Source organism: Sceloporus undulatus, chromosome 1 (assembly GCF_019175285.1).
Source record: "Sceloporus undulatus isolate JIND9_A2432 ecotype Alabama chromosome 1, SceUnd_v1.1, whole genome shotgun sequence".
Classification (NCBI taxonomy): Eukaryota; Metazoa; Chordata; class Lepidosauria; order Squamata; family Phrynosomatidae; genus Sceloporus; species Sceloporus undulatus.
In genome coordinates, this window is record NC_056522.1 from 100,741,816 (window position 1) to 100,762,409 (window position 20,594).

At 40.5% G+C, this 20,594-nt stretch overlaps 1 protein-coding gene across 2 annotated transcripts; it reads left to right on the forward strand.

Moving 5' to 3' along the window:
- Positions 1–4,766: 4,766 nt before the first annotated feature.
- On the forward strand, positions 4,767–20,362 carry HDDC2 (HD domain containing 2). 2 transcript variants are annotated; one of them, XM_042446390.1, is made up of 6 exons: positions 4,767–4,903; positions 5,760–5,881; positions 7,646–7,748; positions 8,696–8,764; positions 15,327–15,465; positions 18,555–20,362. In XM_042446390.1, the coding sequence occupies exons 1-6, from the start codon at positions 4,859–4,861 to the stop codon at positions 18,605–18,607; spliced, it is 531 nt and encodes a 176-aa protein (XP_042302324.1). In that variant the 5' UTR covers positions 4,767–4,858; the 3' UTR covers positions 18,608–20,362. The 2 variants fall into 2 exon arrangements, with proteins under 2 accessions (XP_042302324.1, XP_042302323.1); XM_042446389.1 differs by lacking the exon at positions 18,555–20,362 and adding an exon at positions 17,539–17,690.
- Positions 20,363–20,594: the final 232 nt, after the last annotated feature.

Here is a 20,594-nt window from a genome sequence, read left to right on the forward strand (position 1 = left end):
AGGAACTGTCATTTTGTGAGACATTTAGCCTTCTCTGACAGAGAGCTCTGGGGCCACAACAAACTACAGTTCCCAGGATTTCCTAGCATTGAGTCAGGGCAATTAAAACGGTGCCAAATATCTTCGCAGTGTGGACGCAGCCACTGCCGCAGAGCCATAGATGGAGTTAGTGTCCAACTTCTCTTGGACACTAACTCCATCTATGGCTCTGTGGCAGTGGCTGCTATGTGGTTCTATGCCCTGGCACTGTTGCAGTTGCAGTTCACTTTCATGTTTCAGGCTGAGGTTAATACAGTAGACCCTTCACATTTGCTGGGGTTAGGGGTCCTGTGCCCATGAAAAGCTGCAAATGTGGAGGGCTGATTGTACACTCCATCCCTTGCTTTAGCTACACTCTCTTCCCAAAACATGAAAAACTTTATAGACAATAACAAGTAACCTCAAAAGAGGGACCCTGAACCACGCCAGACCTTACCAATTGGTCCTAGGGGCTCAGCCACACGCCTCCCACCAAACACAGCACCCACCAGGCTGCCCTTCTCTTATCTCTTGTGCTATGAGGCCATTCAGAAACTTACAGTTGACGACAACCCTTCCCACTCCAATGAGAAATGAAAGTGAATGGCAACTGCAACGGCAACTGCAACGTCACAGAGTGCGAGAGCAGTGACATAGCTGAAAAGGGAGGTTTGCTATCAGCTCAGTCTATAGCTTTGTGGCAGCTAGCATGCCTCATACCCTGAGCTCAGCTACAACAGGCTGGGTTCGAAACTGGGTGAGGGAAAACATGTGGATGTTGCTTGCTATAGATTACTCACAAAAAAGGGGCAACCCTTTTTTCCCCTTGTCTTGGTTCCATTTAGAATTTTTATGCTTATTGGTACCTTCTTTTTGTCAAAATAGGAAGACTTCTTTTCAATCTAGTTTTGCAAAAGCTTGAGGTGCATAGCCATCTTACCCCTAAGAGTGTTCCATATTGCATACATCAATTTTGAATGGTTTCCCATTAGCGTCCCGTCTCCTGAAAGCAGAGTTCGGCCAATATTTTTTAAATGCTTCAGGTGGTGGTATGTGTGTGTGTGTCCTTCCTTTCTCTTCCACTTAGGCTGCATCTGCACTGCAGAAATAATCCATTATGCTGCTTGGATATCATATAATAGAAGGGGAATACAAACATTTTAATAAAAAAATATCCATGTATCCAATACCAATCCATTTGCTTGTTTGTTTTTAAACTGGCTTGTACCATTGTTTACAAAATAAGTTTGGAAGGTGGGAAACTAAAGATAACAGAAAAAGAAGTGTCTTTCTTAGGAAAGTCTAGGATGCTAAACTATTTCTTTTTCTGAGTCGAACTTCTATATCAACAAGTATAAGTCAAGGAAACATACAAACATATTTGCGGGAGACACATTCATTCTCATCATATCAGTTTTGAAAGAGAAAATTTCTTCACCTTTCTTACAAATATCTTTTTTCCAAGTCAACAGCACCTGACACTTAAATGTTCTCCCTATGTGCACTGCAGAACAGATATGGGAAGAAGCAACAATCTTGCAAGTGTGGTCTCTTGGTGCTGACTTTGCTAATGGTTCTCTAGGCTCCCTCCGCACTGCAGAAATAATCCACTCTGACACCACTTTAACTGCTCTGCCTCAGTGCTATGTAACCCAGGTATCTGTAGTTTGTTGTGGCACCAGAGCTCTCTAACAGGAAAGGCTAAATATTTCACAAAACAACAATTCCCAGAATACCATAGCATGTAGCCAAGGCAGTTAAAGTTGTATCAAAGTGGATTATTTCTACAGGGTGGATGCAATGCTAGAAAGAGTAAGGAGAGAAAACCAAACTGTCGTTTCTTCTCTGGCCTCTGGCAGATGTGATCTGCTTTTATATTTGATGTTTTTAATTTGTCTTTTCTTTTCTATATGGTAATTTTATCTATTCCTCTATTTAATTGTTATTATCTTAGAGTGTACGCCTTGGGCAGGCTTTTATATACTCCTTAATTTTACCGACTTTGTACAGCGCTGTGTATAATTACAGCACTCTAGAAATAAAGTTTAATAATAATAATAATAATAATAATAAATGGCCTGGCTTTTCTCATTTATTTACACACTCACTAAATTACTACACAACCTTTCCATTTATGTGCGGAAAACAATATCTATAGCTCTTCTCCATCCCACTTTAGCCTCACAACAACCCTGCCAGGTGGATCAGTCTGAAAGGGAGCAGCTGATCTAAGGTCCCACACTGCAGAAATAATCCCATTTGAGACCACTTTAATTGCCCTGTAGTTTTGTGAGACAGTTAGCCTTCTCTATCAGAAAACTCTGGTGCCACACAAACTACAGTTCCCAGGATTCCCTAGGACTGAGCCAGGGCAGTTAAATCCAGTCAAACTGGATTATTTCTGCAGTGTGTTTTGGACCTAAATTTAATGGCTAAGTGAGAACTTGAAGCTGGATATACATGCAATCCCACTTCAACACCTAGAGATCATTACACCCCACTAATGTTAGGAAAACCTGTCTGTTCTCTACAGCATAAAATAATAATAATAAATGTTTAGGTGTGTGTTTAGATTTTTTTGTTAGGGGCTAATGCAACCTTTGGGGAAATCAGACAGGCTGATTTGGGTTTAATACAATTAACCCTAGCCTTTGCAGAACAGCTGAGAGTGAAAAGTAGAGAGAGCAGAGGGTTCCCTTGGAGAGCAAAGGAGATAGATAAACAGACATTATAGTCAATAGGAGGCAGTGTGCCTACTAGTCACATAGCCAGCTTTATCAAAGTTGGTTGGGAAAGGAAACACTTCTGAGTTCATAGTTTTTTGTGGGTTTTTTTCGGGCTATGTGGCCATGTTCTGGGAGAGTTTATTCCTGACATTTCGTTTGCATCTGTGGCTGGCATCTTGTGATTTTCATATTAATCTCTGTGTTGTTCTTGCCATTCAACAATAAATCAACACAGAGATTAACATGTAAATCATTTCCTCTCAACCAAGGATCACACAGTATATATACCCCACTCACTTCCATGCCAGCATCCTCTGAAGATGCCAGCCACAGATGCTGGTGAAATGTCAGGAATAAACTCTTCCAGAACATGGCCGCATAGCCCAAACCCTCCACAAAAAACTATGGATGCTGGCCATGAAAGCCTTTGACTCCACTTCTGAGTTAATTCATCCGCTTTTGTATTGCAATGTAACATTTTCTCTTTGGCTGGATCAATCTCATTCTTTCGATGCCAGCCCAAGTCTCATGGAAATTAAGGAAAGGTGAGGGGGCGACGAGTTGTGGCCCCGGTAAGATTAAGGCTGCATCTGCACTGCAAAAATAATCCAGGTTGACACCACTTTAGCTGCCATGGCTCAATGCTATGGAATTCTGGGAAATGCAGTTTTTGGGGGGCACCAGGGCGGAGCACATTTAGTCTTTTCCAGACACAGAGGGTTAGTTAACTCTAGCAGTTCGCTCCCCTGTTGTTCTGGAGAATCCAGATGCAAAGGGATCGTGCAGCCCCTTTGAGACTCACTCAAAGAGAACAATAAAGTGGGCCTCACACTGTGCCCTTTAAGAGACTGTGGACTTCAGCTCCCAGAAGCCTCAGCCACGTTGGCCAATGGGGTGAGATTCTGGGAGCTGAAGTCCAAAATCCATTAAAGAGCACAGTTTGGGGATGACAGTGTTAGTAGTATGAGCTTTCTTAGGCTGCATCTGCACTGCAGAAATAATGCAGCATGACCCCACTTTAACTGCCAGGGCTCCATGCTATGGAATCCTGGGATTTATAGTCTGCTACATTTTGGGCTGTGTTTTATCCTGCAGTTGTCCTACAGTTTGGTCTCGAATTTGTTCCACATTTTGTCCCTGGTAATGGCGGACAATTATGGCAACCCTAGTTGTATCACCAGAGCTTAATTTGGGAGAAAGTTAAATATCTCACAAAAGTACAGATCCCAGGATTCCATAGGATCAAGCTGTGGCAATCAAAGCGGTGCCAAACTGCATTAATTTTGCAGTGTGGATGCACCCCTAGACTGAAGCCTCCTTCCCATGCCTCTGAGGAAGTGGGCTCAGGTCTACGAAACCTCATGCCACTAGCATTTCCCCTTCGGTCACACTGCATCTGCACTGCAGGAATAATCCAGGTTGACACTGCTTTTTAACTGCCATGGATCATTGCTATGGAATCCTGGGAAGTGTAGTTTTGTGAGACACTTAGCCTTCTCTGTCAGAGAGCTCTGGTGCCACAACAAACTACCAATCCCAGGACTTCATAGGATGGAGCCATGGCAGTCAAAGCGTTGTCAAAGGCCCCTTTGCCTTCTAGTAACATCAGTGGTTTCCAAACTGTGCCCTTTAAGAGATTTTGGACTTCAGCTCCCAGAAGCCTTAGCTATGTTGGCCAATAGCCTTGGATTTTGAAATGAAGTCCAAAATCCCTTAAAGAGCACAGTCTGGAGACCACTGTTATAATATAAAGGGTTCAACAGCGGTCCCCAAACTGTGCCCTTTAAGAGATTTTGGACTTCAGTTCCCAGAAGCCTCAGCCATGTTGGCCAATAGCGTTGGATTCTGGGAGATGAAGTCCAAAATCCCTTGTGCAGCACAGTTTGGGGAGCATTGTACTACAGTAGTTCATTTATGGGGCTGACGCCATTTTGTGAACAAGCTGTTGAGGGGGCGGGGCCAAGGAGGACGCCGGTCGCCTCTGAGCCAATGAGCGTTGGGCTTCGCTTCCGGGCGCCGGCTCTAGCCCAACGCTGATTGGCTGAGAGAGTGCTGCGTCTTCTTCTGCCTCTTTGCTGCTGGTGGAGAGTGAGCGGCCTTGGTCTTTGGACGCCATGGGGAGCTTGCTTCAGTTTCTGAGGCTGGTGGGGCAGCTGAAGGTGAGGGCTCCATCCTGTGGAATCCTGGGATTTGTAGTTGTTTGCTGAGGGTCCGCCAGAGAGTGGGTTTTCATGGCTGAGCAGGGATTCGAACCCTGATCTCCTAAGCTGCATCCACACTGGAGAAATAACCCGGTTTGGCACCGCTTTAGCTCTTTTGTCTGGCTCAAGGCTATGGAATTCTGGGAGTTGGAGTTTGTTGTGGGCCCAGAGCAGAACAATTACGTGGAAATTGTTTTGCTGGAATATTTATAACAATATTTGTACATTATACAATACTCTGCACATTGTATGTCAGAAAGGTGTTGGCATGCACAGCAGTGCAGGTGGATTGTATTCAGACACATTCAAAGCTTCACGTGGAAATGGTTTTGCTGGAACATTTATAACAATATATGTGCAATATTCTGCACAACACACTTGCAGAAGGGTGTTGACATGCACAACTTACGTGCAGGGTATGTGCAGTGTGTACACGCAGACACAGATTATCAGTGTGTGTATTCATACAGCTATTCATACCTAACATTCAGCATGTTTACACCAAATGGATTGTTGATTTATGCCCTTGTACCATTGACAGTTATTAGCATGTTATCCTGGGCACATACACAATGAGGTCTGCAAGCATGGACAAGTGTGTAAAAGGAGTGTGTGTGTGATAGATTTAGCTATAGCTTTTAAAAGATTTCCATAGTAACAACAGGCAGGATCTCATGGAATTTAAAGAGTTCAATAACATCATCTATCAGGACAAACAGGGAATAATGCAGTACCTTTGTGAGGTTTGTGTGTGCAAAAGTATATATTTGCAAGGGTTTTTCCAGATAACGTTGCTCTAATTGTTTTTGACCAGAGAGTTCCACGGACAGGCTGGGTATACAGAAATGTAATGAATCCAGAGAGTGTGTCGGATCATATGTACAGGATGGCAGTCATGGCTATGGTAACTGAAGATAAAACACTTAATAAAGACAGGCAAGTATACTGTTATACTATATAAGTTAACTGTTACTGGGTACTGTGCCTTATCATTGCAATAACACTGAACTTCATGATGCGGTTAATAGTGGAGTTCTAACTGAACTGTATGTTGTTTGCAGAAGATTATTAGTCTGAAGTCGCCTTGGCTGCCGACAATGTTCTTTTGTTGGCAGAATCCTCTTCTGCCAGCTAGCCTGAAATCTATTGATAGAAACCTCCCAAAAGCTTTAAACCTACTGTTGCCAGAACCCAGTCTACCAGCAAAACTACTCTGCAGGTCTGAGATATATCAGCAGAAGAGTTGGGAAAGAGTGGGACAAGGGAGCAGCAGAGCTATGTTGTAGTCAAACCTCCTCCAGCCCAGATACACAACCACAACACCAGTACAAAGCTATGCCAGGATATGGGTAGTGCTTAGTAATATCCAGCACTCCTACGCCGGGAAAAGGCTGGTTTCAGCACAAAGTATCTGCTCTAGTTTAATCTCATTTGGCCTTCTGCCATGTTGGCCAATAAAATTTATGTTATAATTTAGTTGTGACTACAGGTTTCAGTGGGATTTAAACATAACTAACTGGGATTCAGGCTTACTTGCAATCAGTGATGTGGGTTTTGTTGTTGTTGTTGATAAAGCAGAACTGGAAAATGTTCCAAAAAATTTCCCAGTGTCCCAAATAATTTTATCTGATTTGGCACATTTGGTTTAAATATTATATTCAGAGACATTCAAAGCTGTATGTGGAAATTATTATATTGGAATATTTATAACAATGTAAAGGGAATAGCACATAGTTCCCTTTTATTTAATGAATAATGACTAGGCTGGAAATAACTCAGTTCTTTTAAGGACACATATGTAAAGAGAGCTGTGCTTCATAGTTTGACTTTCTTTTTTCAGGTGTTACTATAGTACCTTCAACTTAACCCGTGGTAAATCCACTCTGTAGTTTGATGGCACTCTTAAGTGTCATGGCTCCATCTTGTGGAAGCCTGAGATTTGTAGGTTGGTGGACAGACTTTTATTCCCCTGAACTACTCCAATAGAGCTCTCTAGCAGAATTCCTTGCTCCATAGATGGAGTTAAAGTGATATCAAAGTGACATAATAGTGTAGTATGGATACATTCTGAGACTCTCTGTACTACTTATCATTTCTATCTCAAGGTGAGAAAATCTGATTCAGTATAATTAGTTGAATATTTTATTTCACTAAATGATAGGTGCAATTCTGTGGGCACAGGCAAATACCACACTTTATCTTGACAACTTGTCTAATTGAGAGGCAAGAGATTTTGTGAAAGAGAAACGAGCTTTAACAGTGCATTCATTTGTTAGTTTGTTCCTCTCTGCATTAAGGTTTGTCAGTGCTTTTTTTTCTTATAAATGAACTTCATATCCTGTGTTTAGTTAAGAGAAACATGCTTTTACAGCTACTAATGTGGTATACAGGTATATATACACCATATGGTACATCGAAAAGAGTTCTGCAAATCAATCTGGAACTCTTCCTAGAGGTCACAACTAAACTAAGACTGTCATACTTTGGACATATCATGAGAAGATATGATGTATTAGAAAAGACAGTGATGCTTGGCAAGGAAACCATAACCCTAAATTTGTAAGGAGAGATGCTGTAAATAGCACTGCAAAATGATTTCACGAGATGCAGAGATTTTCATACCAAAACAACCATCACTTGTCTGTTCAGTGTAGATTTGAAACAGAAAATTACATCTCTAAAACATTTGGTCTTTTCCAGGTGTGTACGGTTAGCTCTAGTTCATGATATGGCTGAATGCATAGTTGGTGACATTGCACCAGCTGACAATATTTCCAAAGAGGAGAAACACAAACGAGAAGAGGTCAGTACCACTGCACTTGTACCATGATGATGTTTGTAAATCCTGGTGGATCTTAAGCATTTGTTATTGTAATTGTCTGCAAATTAATTTGAAATGTGGTTATGCAAAGTTAATATTAATTATTGTTAATATCCATTATTTGTATTATGTGTATGTGTTGCATATGTGCCTTCATGTCATTTGAGGATGGTGTCGTGAGTTTCATAGAATTTTCTTAGACAGAATACTCAGAATACCCCATGATAGGTTTGTCTTAAGGTCACCATAAGTCGGAAACAACTTGAGGGCACATAACAAATACTATGTTAACATGTAATATGTCCAAGGAAACCTCTATTATGCAACCTGTTGCATGAAGGAATTCTTATGTCAGAGGAAGCACAGATAACCTGAGGTGGTACAGTTGTTTGAAAATGTGCAACTGAGCCTTGTATTGCAAAGATAACATTAGAAAACCAAATCCATGTGTGAGAAGGTAACTGTGAAGCTTGTGCTTATGCCAATGTCTGCTGCTGCCAGTATCTCAAGGATGAGCAGTGCCAGTGTAAGGATGAAGGTGAGTGTGTTTTCTTTTAGATGGCCCAAGCTTCTGGTGGTGCCTTTGCTGAACAGAAAAGCTCTCTGCTGCAGCACATCTGTGCCATGTTCCTTGCATGGTGCGTGAATGCCTCCGATTTCAAGGTTTTTGCTCTGAAACAGTAATTTTTGTCATGTGTAACTCATGGTTGCCTGTGTGCAACTTAAAGCTGTTTTCACTGAGTTTGTGGGGAGATACGTTCTGTGATGCAGTGTTTTTCGTGCTTTTTAACATGTTTGATCCATTTGCCAGTCCCGGCAGGTTCTATATGCCAGGATGCTTGAGAGAAGCTATGTTGACAAAAAAAGAAAGAAAGAAAGAGAAAGAAAGAAAGAAAGAAACAATATTTGACATTGTTTTTGTTCTTTAGGAAGCTATGAAACATTTAACCCAACTGCTTTCAGAAGAGCTGAGAAAAGAAATTTTTGAACTATGGAATGTAAGTTTTCAAACATCTAAGCTTGTTTATGCATTTTCAGTTAAAGAAAGACATGAATCTTCTTTATTATAGAAATCAATGACTATAATGACTAGTGTTAAAACTAGTGGATTTCAGAAGGAAGGGAATGGAACTGATGGTGCACTGCAGGCCACCAAGAGAATACAGCCAGGTATAGGAGCCACTAAGAGCTCACAAACATCCTGTTTCTTGCCTTCCTGCTATGTTGCCATGCAACTGCAACCTATGGTTTGTAGCTAATGAGCTGCATTGGATTCGGTGGGTCACAACGAATTGTTTGATGTATGGCCCAACTAGGAGATAAGCATGTTCTATTACGGAAATGGCCTCACTCGCCGATTTTGCACAACAAGTTCATAAAAGCCACTTAAATCAGAAAACACTTGTTTTTGTTTGGCACAGTTCCCTTTGCTGAAGTAAAACATGAATAAAAAGCAGGTGAAGTATTAAATGAAATACTCTAAGACTCAGGGCAGGGGATTAATTAAACCTCCTGTCTTTGAAGAAAAGGCACAGGTTTATGGAAACATTTTAATGATTTTTTTCATTAAGTCAGCTTTCCAAACCCTTTTCATAGAGATTTTTGTATTTCTGATCTACAATAAAATATTACAGAATCTTAAACTGTTTAACTACTTAGTTTAAAGAGTACATTTTGAAAGAGGCACTACAGTAGTTATTTTGTGTTGTGTAGAATGCTCTTCTATTAGATGTCCTCTTGAAATATACTTTGTTGCTGTAAAAATATCACAAGAGTCTCTGGTCCAAAACATACCACAGAAATAATCCAGGTTGAAACTGCTTTAACTGTCCTGGTTCAATGCTAGGGAATTTTGGGAACTGTAGTTTTGTGAGACATTTAGCCTTCTCTGTCAGAAAGCTCTGGGGCCACAATAAACAATTCCCAGGATTCTCTAGCACTGAGCCAGGGTAGTTAAAGCAGTCTCAAACTGGATTATTTCTGCAAGATGTTTTGGACCTCTGTTAGCTTGAGACAACATTTGTGAGAAAGAAACTTTGCTCTTGAATTATGGTTTCTAGTAGATCATAGTCACGACTCCTTTTGCTGTTTTTACTGTATGTACCTTTTGGTGTATCTTAACAAAACTAAGACCTGGTAACAATAGTTTTCACATAGCAAAACTGTAATGAAGCTAATATAATTAGAAATATAGTGAATGTTGGTGTTCTCTTCATTCCCAATTATTTCCCTTTCCTAGGGAACTGGCAGGAGGTTAAGGTTCTAGGTGTTCCATAGAAACTTCTTTATATTATGCTTTTAACTACCTTTGTGGCATGATTAGGAGTCTTCAAAACTCCTGCTTCCACCCACCAAGAATTTAGCACTTTCCTTTATCTTTCTCATTAAAAATCCATTTCAGTTTGCAAAGCCAGTCACATGTGGCTTATTTATGCCTACAGAATGTTCTGTTACAGAGCTGCAAGTTAAGGCTGCTGTTGCTGCCTAACTGTAGGTAGTAACTAGTATGTGTTCCTCTTGGGATGGTGCCCTAAAAATAAAGCTGCATATGAGACTGTACTTTTACTTGACCTATACTGTATATACTCATGTATAAGTCTAGAAATTTAGGTCAAAAGTTTTACCTAAAAAAACTGAGTTGACATATCCACGGGTCAAAGTAAGTACTGTATTTTAACTCTTATTTTTTTAAAAGGAACAATCCCCTGGTGAAAGGCAAGAGTATAATCTGCCCTGGAAGCACTAATCCCCTGCCCACTCTCTCATACATCCAGCCTTAAGAGTGAGCACAAACAGTTATGCCTGCTAGAATTTTGTAAGTTCTTTGGCATTGTTTTCTTTTGTTGGTAAAAGCAAAAAGGTGTTATCCTAAACCAAAAGAGAAAAAGGGCAAACAAAAAGGTCAATGGAAAGTAGCAATTAAAAGATAAGATAATGTAAGTATTCAATGGATATAATACAAAATATAAAGTATAAAGTAAAAATTCTGCTAATATGCATAGTAGGCTGAAAACTATAAATCCCAAATAATATACAAGTTGTAAAAATGTACAGTCATTCAAGGTGCATGTATTAACATAAATGTATGCACTTCCTAATGAAGACTATGTTGTTAAATAATTATTTTGCAGATATACCTGTTGTAATAGCCCAGTAAGTAAGAAAGTAAAGAGTAAGTCATGAAATCAATTCCTGTAAAACGTGTATGTATATGTATATATAAAAAATGTAGATGTTTAGGATTTACTATAAATACTCAAAATAATTAAATATATATTTTCCTCCATACTTACTAAATCCTGGATGCTCCACTGAACTGCAATGCTGTGTTGGATGTTACAAACGGGGCTTTATATTACTCCTCTAATTTACAGTCTGTGATACCTGTTATACCATGATTAGGGTTGATTTGCAGGGAGTGCAAATCCTGCAAAGTGTTACACAAACTGCAATCTCAATGCTATCAAAATAATACAGATGATCAAATGAATAAAGCAAAAGAGAGAAAGATGTTTACAATATCTCTGCCCAATTACAGTTCTCATTTAGTGCTGTAGGTTTATGAGACTGTAAGGTGAAAATCCAAAAGAGCTCTCTTCTCAAATTCCTCTCTAGGTTTTCCCCAGTGCCAGACATTTTCTCAATCGTCCAAAATTTGATATCCTTCTCCGTATGTTCTGTATACGGGTACTTTAAACTACTTAAGTGAGGCAGGCACAGCTCCACCATGCCTAGGCCCAGAGGTAGATGAATAGGGTTGCCATAAGTCAGGACCTCCAAACCGGGACAAACGTAGGACAAATGTAGGGCCACATTTTCAAATGTAGGACACGTTTTTAAAAATGGAGGACACATGAAAACATTGATAATTTTTTTTAAAATGTTAATATAAATGCATGTTTCTTAGGCATGCTCAAAATGGAGGACATTTTGGCATTATTCCTAGACAGAAGGCTGAAATATACTTCTCTTTCTGGCCAAATACCCCCCCACCCAATTCTACAACTACATGTCCCACTCCCAAGCAGGCATAGCATTTGCAAGACCACAGGCAGTCCCTTGTGCCATTGCAAACTACAGTTCCTCCCACTCCCAAGCAGGCATAGCATTTGCAAGACCACAGGCAGTCCCTTGTGCCATTGCAAACTACATAGCATTAGCAAGACCACAGGCAGTCCCTTGTGCCACTGCAAACTACATTTCCCACTCCCAAGCAAGCATAGCATTTGCAAGATCACAGGCTCCCCCTTTTGCCACTGCAAACTACATTTCCTACTCCCAAGCCTTCTTAGCAATTCCCCCCTTCCTCCTTTTACTTGCCCCTCCAACCCCCCTCCAACCCCTCACCCCTTCTTTTTCCCAGGTATGTCTCAACTTGGGGGGGATTTATGGGTCAGATCCCTTGCAAAGTCTTTTTTCTTTTGTAATGGGGCAAAGCCTTGAGAAGCCCTGGACCCCTGAGAAGAAGAGGACCGGGGCTTAGAGACAGCGGGGTAAAGCTTAGCTAGAGGCAGGGTTGCCATAAGTCAGAAAGGAGTTGGGCACACAACAACAACAATGCCAACAACAACAGCAGAGGAGGAAGGGGGAGAAGGAGAAAAAAGGGGAAGGAGAAAGAAGAAAAGGAGGAGAAAGAAGAAGAATAGGAACAAAGAGAAAAAGAAGATGAGGAGGGAGAAGAAAGGAAGAAAGAGGAGGGGAAGAGGAGGAGAAGAAATAAACGGAATAACAAGAAGAAGTGAAGGAGGGGAAAGAGAAAGAGAAAAAGAACTAAAAGCAGCTTGCCTGAGTGCAAAGCCCTCCCTGTTTGGATGTTGGAGCATACCAAATAAGGAAGCAGAGGGCTGGCCAATAGGGGCAGGGCAGAGCAGCAGACCCCACCCCTGCTAGCTTCAGTCCTGCTGCTGCTCCAGTCCTCTTGCTCAGCACTGTAGGAAGCAGCAGCCCTGGGAGCCCTGAGTCGGGCAGCCACCCGGGAATGGGGGAAGGCGGGGCGGGACCAGGCACGCCCCCCAGGAGGCGGCAAAGTCCCGCCCACCGCCGTGAAATGGCAACCCTACAGATGAAAGACCCTCCTTTTATTCCATCTGTCACAGCCCTGGCCTCAGAGGTATCCAGTATCTGCTGGACTTGATCCCCTTCCACACAGCCATTCTCTTGTCCTTTTGTGTCATGTGTTTTTTAGATTGTAAGTCTTAGGGCAGGGAAGTATAATTGACAATGTGTAAGCTGCTCAGAGAGCCTTAGGAGCAGAACGGCAGGGCATAGATACTCTTAAATAAATAAATTGTTATCTTTTGCTTTCAAAGATTCATGAATACATCCAAATGTAAACCTTTTATAGCTTTCAGGCTAAACTGAATTGCCATGCATTTGTTTGTTTGTTTATTTAATAGCATTTATATGTTGCCTTTCTCACAGTGTGGTCCCCACGGCGACTTACAAACAATAAAAAGTAACAAAAATAGTAATAAAATTAAAATACAATTAAAAGATGACATTTTTAAACTAAAAGATTAAACAGTATAAACTTTAAAAAAATATACAAAAGTTAAAATTGGAGTACTTACCCAACCCCATGAGGATGCTTCCTAGAAGCAATTAGTTATTAAAAGCCTCTTTAAACAAAAAGTTCTTTGCCTGGTGATGAAAGGAGAGGAGGGAGGGGTGCTGCCTATCGTCCTGTGGAAGGGAGCTCCAGAGGGAGGGAGTAGCCATCAAGAAGGCGCTCTTTCTTGTCCTCACCAAATGAGCCTGTGATGGTGGCGAGACTGAGAAAAAGACTTCCTCTGATGATCTTAAGATACTGGCAGATTTGTATAAGAAGATGCAATCATATCAAAAGACTCTTGGGAGTTGCAGTTTGTTGAGGGTGTTAAAAATTCTGTTGACATATTCTACAGAAAGAATGGCATTCTTTTTCTTTGCCTCCATTCTATGGTCCAGAACACTGCATGCTTCTGAGAGGCAGCCTAGTGAGTCCTCTTAGTTTGAAGATGTTTGCAAAACATCGGCGCTTTACACACCACCCAAAAAGGGCGGTCTGCCAGCACCATCATTTGCTGCGCGGAGGAGTCTCAGCGGCCAAACTGCGCGACTCCTCCGCGCAACAAAAAGAAGCTGCAAAATGCAGCTTCTTCTTGCGGCGCCCTTATGACGCCACAAGGCGCCAGTGGCGCACTTGCTGCATCATAATGGCGCCGAGACATAATGGCTACGTCAAAATAGCGGCGCCCATGTAGAATGGGCACCACCATTTTGTACACGCTCGGCGAGTACTAGGGTTAGGGGCGTCCAGAAAGGATGCCCCGTTCTAACCCTAGTATGTGCTGCGCACGTACTTTCCGCCCATGCGGAACGGGCCATCATTAAAATAGGAGGCCCTAAGGAAATTAATTGAAGCATTATGAGTAACAGAAATCTGGTATATTCAGGGGTAACTGTGTTGGGCATATAGCAAAGTACAGCATTAGTGTGTGTGTGTGGCATTATTCTGGGTGGGTGCTTCGGGAGAAATTATTTCTGGGTGGCTGCTTCTTTGAATGAGAAACAAAAACACCAGTGCATCATAAACACAGTGTTCATGAAGTATCAAAAAGATATCCCTTGGGATGCTAATAATAATAATAATAATAATAATAATAATAATAATAATAATTGTATTTTTATTTTTCCGCCTCCCCTGCGGATCGAGGCGAGATTACATCAACAAAATAACAGAGTACAGATATAAAATACTTATGACTTTGTTAACAAGAAAATCCTTTACTAAAATAGATGGCAGGTAGGCAGATTGCCACCAGCTTAATAGTATGCTTGAGAGCAATATGGGCTGTCTGGAAGAGAAAGTATTTGACCAGCATCTCTAACCCGTGGGGAGGTATTGCCAAAGATGCTATGCTGTATATACTCATGTATAAGTCTAGAAATTTTGGACAAAAAATTGAGCCAAAAAAATTGAGTCAACTTATCCACGGGTCAATGTAAGTACTGTATTTTAACTCTTATATTTTTAAAAAAGAACGAAGAATAAAATCTGCCCTGGAAGCACTGACATCCCTCTACTCTCTCATCTAATCAGCCTTTAGTGTGAGCACAGACAGTTATGCCTGCCAGAATTTTCTTTAGCGTTGTTTTCCTTTGCTTCAACCTTCACATCTTTTGTTACATGCCCCTACGTTTTATTCTCGACTTATTTATAGGTCATATCAGAACCCATAATTTTGGCTCCAAAACCTGCCCTTGACTTATACATGAGATCAACATATAGTCAAGTATATACAATAGTTAGGTTTTGAAGGAGTGTGGTGTGGACTATTTAAAAACTAAGGTGCTATGGCAAGAGAAGTGACTTGCTGTGCTTTTGTGAGCAAATAGGAAATTGCTTCAAGACTTATGGTGAGCACATAAAGCCAGTTATAAGCACTTGTCGGAAGCACATGATATGGAAAGAAGTGCTTGAATATGAACAGATGCAGTGTTTGAAGCCAAGTCTGTTTGTCTGTGATCTTTACCTCTCAATAAACATGGGTTAACTAATTAAATATTTTGCACCTTTAGGAATATGAACACCAGTCTAGTGCAGAAGCAAGGTTTGTAAAACAGTTAGATCAATGTGAGATGATACTTCAAGCCTTAGAGTATGAAGAGTTAGAGCAAAGGCCTGGAACACTTCAAGATTTTTATGACTCAACTGCAGGTAAGATGATCCTGCTTTTGTTTTAAACACTTGTGAAGTTTGGTATTATAGCACCTGAGACCTGCAACAAAATGTTGTAGCATGCAGTATTCCTGCTTGGTGTCCCTTCCAGACAGATGTGCATGCCTTCTTTCACAATATGCTGTCACAGCTCTCTTCCACAGCACACGTTCTCCTTTTTCTGCCACTCAGCATACTCAGTTGTCATTGAATTGTTGCACACATTTTCAGTCTAAAATTATTACTACCCTTTTCAGTAATTTGTAGCACATTAACAGCTACACAGAGTTGGGATACTAACGTCTCATCCAAATTTATGAAGCCTCCAGACTTTCATTTCTTCTTTTCACAGGTGATCAGACTTACTTACAAGCTTAATACAAATTGTCTTAAACTCATTGTCTCCATTGATCCATTGGGCATCCCCCCCTTTCTTTCTGAAGTCTTTCTAAACCCATTAGCATGTTCCCTTTCAATCTCCCTTTAGTCTAATCACACTGACTTTCTTTAAGCCAAGGATGAGTAAGCTCTGAAGGCCAATTTTCAGCTCCTAGTATCTGCCACAGGCCATACCAGATGCAAAAAACAATAGCAAGAGCTTCATTTATATACCACTTCATACCACCTAAGCAGTCTCTAAGCAGTTTACAAAGTGTAAGCTAATTGCCCCTATAAAGCTGGGCACTCAATTTAGCAACCTCAGAAGGATGCAAGCCTTAATTGAGCCTGAGCTCTTGGCTAGTATTGAACTTGCAACCTTATGGTTTGTGAGTGGTTGCAGTACAGGCATTTAACTACTGCACCATCAGGTCTCATAATAAAAATGGCTGAAAGGTCCCCTTCTTGTTTTGTAAAATCATAGGAGACATGGTAGGAAATTAATGCAGACACTTTTAGTGCCAAGTTTGTAGGAACAGATACTGACACTTTTTGGCACATTTTTGTTTTGGAAAGGGGAAGACTGAATTCTCACCCCTGCCTTAAGTCTCTTATAAATGTTGCTAACTTCACATATGATTCTTGATTGACAAAACAGTCAAGTGTCCAAGCGCTTCCATACAAAATATGTACAGTACAGTTCAATTTTGATTGTATAATCTTTTCCTTCTAGGGAAGCGTCACACTATTTCTCCATACATTATGGAGAGACTTATTTTGGCAATTAGTCTGTAAAACTGTAGGGAACAGCCAGCAGTCTCTTTCTGTAATGGCAGGTTCACATTCCATTATTTTCCCTGGCTTGGTTGTGTAACTTATGCACATACATGGAGGAAGTATATGAACACATGAACAGTGCTGTGTTTCTTTGCCCCTAACTGATCTGAGCTGAATTGAAAGCTCCAAAATGTTTTTAATTTGTTTGACTCTTTGGGAATACTTCTGTAAAGTAGGCAAGAAATCCAAAGAGCTATTTCATGAGAGCCCACCTATTTCCATGTATGCAATAGGCTTCTGTACCTGATCTGTAAACCCTCCAATTTCTTCCCCAAAATTGAAAAGCTTATGTTAATAATTGTCTTGCACTCTTCATGATAACTCACTTCACTATTATGTTCAGAAATTTTATACCAGACATATTTCTCATCTGAACACCATCATTAATTTCTTCTTTGAAACCTGTGCCATGCTGTTTAAAAGGTGGGTGGGATTTTCATGTGCCAGCCTCATGTGACTAAAAGATTTTCGATTTGTTAGAACAGAGGTACGAAGTCACAACTCCCATGTACATTGGGATTTAAAGTCTGAAATATTAAGACGTCACTTCCCCCTTCTTTTAAAGGTGTATGCCTGCATGATATTCCACTAAATTTTGCAGAATGGGCGGAAATGTCAAGGAATAGGCAGAGCATGTACATTTGCAGTTTATTTTCCACACTTTATTACAGTTTAGCAAGAAATGCTTTAAAAACATTTCTAGTATAAGAGAGCAAGTCAGTACAAAATATAAGGTCACCAATCACACTTATGAACAAGGATTTTGCTTAGATGAAAGTGCTTATCAATATCACTGCCATTCTTGCATGCAGCAGAATAAGAAAACAAGGTAACTAACTGTGATCTCTTGATCTGCAGGAAAATTTAGTCACCCAGAAATAGTCCAGCTTGTGTCTTCCATAAATACAGAAAGAAATACAAAAATAGCTGCATCAAAAAATGATCCACCATCATGAGTCATCTTTGAAATGTGTTTAGCTGCATGTAAAATAAATTTTACAATCCCTGTATTTTTGTGTGCTTGGTCTTGTGGCATAATATTTGTTAACAAAATATAAATACAGTACATAATAGCCAAGGGAGCCCCCTATTTCTCACATAAGCATCAGTGTATGACAGGTTATTCAGCATCTCCTTTAAAGTATTGGCTAACTTCTCGAATTTAAAGCTGCTCTTTTCAAGAGCATATCAATACTGTATAACTTTACAGTATGCATTTGGCCCCTCAGGATTCCTCACTTAAAAAAGGTAAAGGTAGTCCCCTTGACATGAATGACTAGTCATAACTGACTGTAGAGGCAGTGCTCATCTCCGTTACTAAGCCGAAGAGCCAGTGTTGTCCAAAGACAACTCTGGTGACCACACTTAATGCTGTTACCTTCCCACCAAAGTGGTACCTATTTATCTACAGTCGGCCCTTCTTATACACGGATTTTTTATACACAGATTTAAGCATACACGGTTTGAAAATGTTCCAAAAAAGCATAAATTTACCTTGATGTTCCATTTTTTATTAGGGACACCATTTTGCTATGTCATTATACTTAATGGGACTTGAGCATACACGGATTTTGTTATACACGGGGGATCTTGGAACCAAACCCCAGCGTATAACAAGGATCCACTGTATTTGCATTTGCATGCTTTCAAACTGCTAGGTTGGCAGAAGCTGGGACTAGTGATGGGAGCTCATCCCATCATGCAGCACACGGGCCTTGAACTACCAACCTTCCAATCTTCCAATCGTCAGAACTGGCGTCTTAACCACTAAGGCACTGCATCCCATCCTCACTTACACAAAGTTATTTTAAAAAATGGTACAAAACCAAGTAAGAACAACTTTACATTTGCACAATTGTTTTTTAATCACCCAGTATATACTGTATGTGAACTGGACAGAAACAGGCTTCTGTGCCTGCTTACGTGAAGAGGACAGCCCAAGAACCTTACATCCAGACCATAAGGCTGTATGTGCAGTGCTTCCTTGCTGAACTTATGATATAAAAATGTGGAAGATTAAATCCTGATGTATCCATGGATGGCCAATACTTCATTAAAATATTTGTTGTGCGTCTATGTGCCTTCAAGTCAGCTTAAGGCAAACCCATGACTTTCATAGGATTTTCTTAGTCAAGGAATACTCGGTGGTTTTGCCAGTTCTTTCTTCTGAAATAAAGGCTACAACACTTGTTACTGTAAAACAAATAAATGTATACTACCTAACATAACACAACTTAATAAATGTCAAAGAGGAGAAGAGATGGCATTAAAGATTTTAAAAACCCGTATAAGATTCTCCTCTCATTCTGAAATGAAGATTCAAAGAGTTGAGAATTCATATCAAATACCATTGAATTTAATGTGACTATCACACCTTTTAGATCCGTTGTATTTTGCCTCTAGATTTTGGTATGAGGACAATGTGGTTACAACTCTTACGAATGGCTAAATTAGTGAAGTTTCTCGCACTGGAGGTAGTGTTATTTAAATAGTGTTGTCTCAAAACTGGATTTAAAACAATATTTGAAAGTTGTCTCAAGACTGCTCCAGTTTAAAAAAAAAGCATTTTGCATGCACGTGCTGGCTGGCAAATTTGTATGATGGCTTGAAATAGGCCCAGCATAAGTACTGTAGATAGTTGATTATATGTGTGTGTGCACGCACACACACATATATATGGTTCTAATACTAAACATGCACCTGTTCCAGCATACATAAACTGCCTAGATAGAGCAAAATGCCACTGATGTGGCTGGTCCCAAAACAAGTTGTTTCTTTACCACATGGGCAGCAATCTGTATTGACTGCATGTGATATAGTGCAATGATGCTGTGCAGCCTCCTAACTACAAATGAACACAGGGATAATATGCAGCCACTGGCTATGTATCTTACATTGTGCGATCTGGGCTTTATGCTGTTGTGGACCAGTGCTCTTAAATTATTATAACATGTTTACCAGTTTGTGAATATTAAGTGGGATTGATTAGCCATCTTTGGTCACTATAATGGGAGAAAGGTGAGATATAAATAATAAACAATAATTTTAACAAATGGAGGCTGCTGATGTTCAGTAGTTATGAGACTGCAATCTTGATGATCTTGTAACTGCGGAGGATGTACATTCATGATAATTATTGATGGAAAACCAACCTTTTCAGCTTGGCAGCACCCCAACCAGAGGATTTCCAGGGCCCTGCAGACCAGGTGCTTGGAAACGTCTCTAGCATTCATCACATTGTGAAAGTACAGTACAACCCGCATATTCGTGGTTAACTTACCCACATCTGAAAAAGTAGGTTCTCTCTAAGCTTTTTCTAGGTCCTCCACTATGATTCTCTGGTATTCTTCCAGCAGATGTCATAGTCTCATTGGAAGATCTAGAAAATGCTTAGAGGTGTTTTCTCTAGGTCCTCCAACGTAACTCTATGATCAGCCTCCATTGGAAGTCATTCATTTCAATCCACAGTTTCGTGTTTTCATGGTAAATCCAGGAATGTATCCCCCATGGATATCAGGGTTGTACTGTAGTTGCAACAGGCTCTCCAGCAGCTTGCTTTTAATGTGCCCTGTTCCTGCCCTCCCCCCCACCAACAAAAAAAAATCTGGAGCAACTTGGAAACTGTTCAGTTGAAGAGCTATCATCGTCTGACCTTACTACGATGACAGAATTGTAGTTACATCTAGTGGCAGAGAATCTTGGCAAGAATATGCTTAAGGGTACTATTTTTCCCCAAAAACCCTGCATATTCGATGGTGAAAAAATACTAATTTACGGACTTCTTGAGAGGAAATGCAAACAATTTATTGGTAACAAGTGTTTTCGTTGATGCACCAACCAAACAGATTATTAAGCAAACAAGTCTCAGTGAACCAAATGGAGGCGGTGGTTGGTAAACTGATGCCTTAAGGACA

Coding starts and splice junctions, on each gene's coding strand:
- HDDC2 (XM_042446389.1), top strand. CDS start 4,859: ATGGGGAGCTTGCTTCAGTTTCTGAGGCTGGTGGGGCAGCTGAAG. Junction 4,904..5,759: donor GGCTGGTGGGGCAGCTGAAG/GTGAGGGCTCCA, acceptor GTTTTTGACCAG/AGAGTTCCACGGACAGGCTG. Junction 15,466..17,538: donor TTTTTATGACTCAACTGCAG/GTAAGATGATCC, acceptor CTTGATCTGCAG/GAAAATTTAGTCACCCAGAA.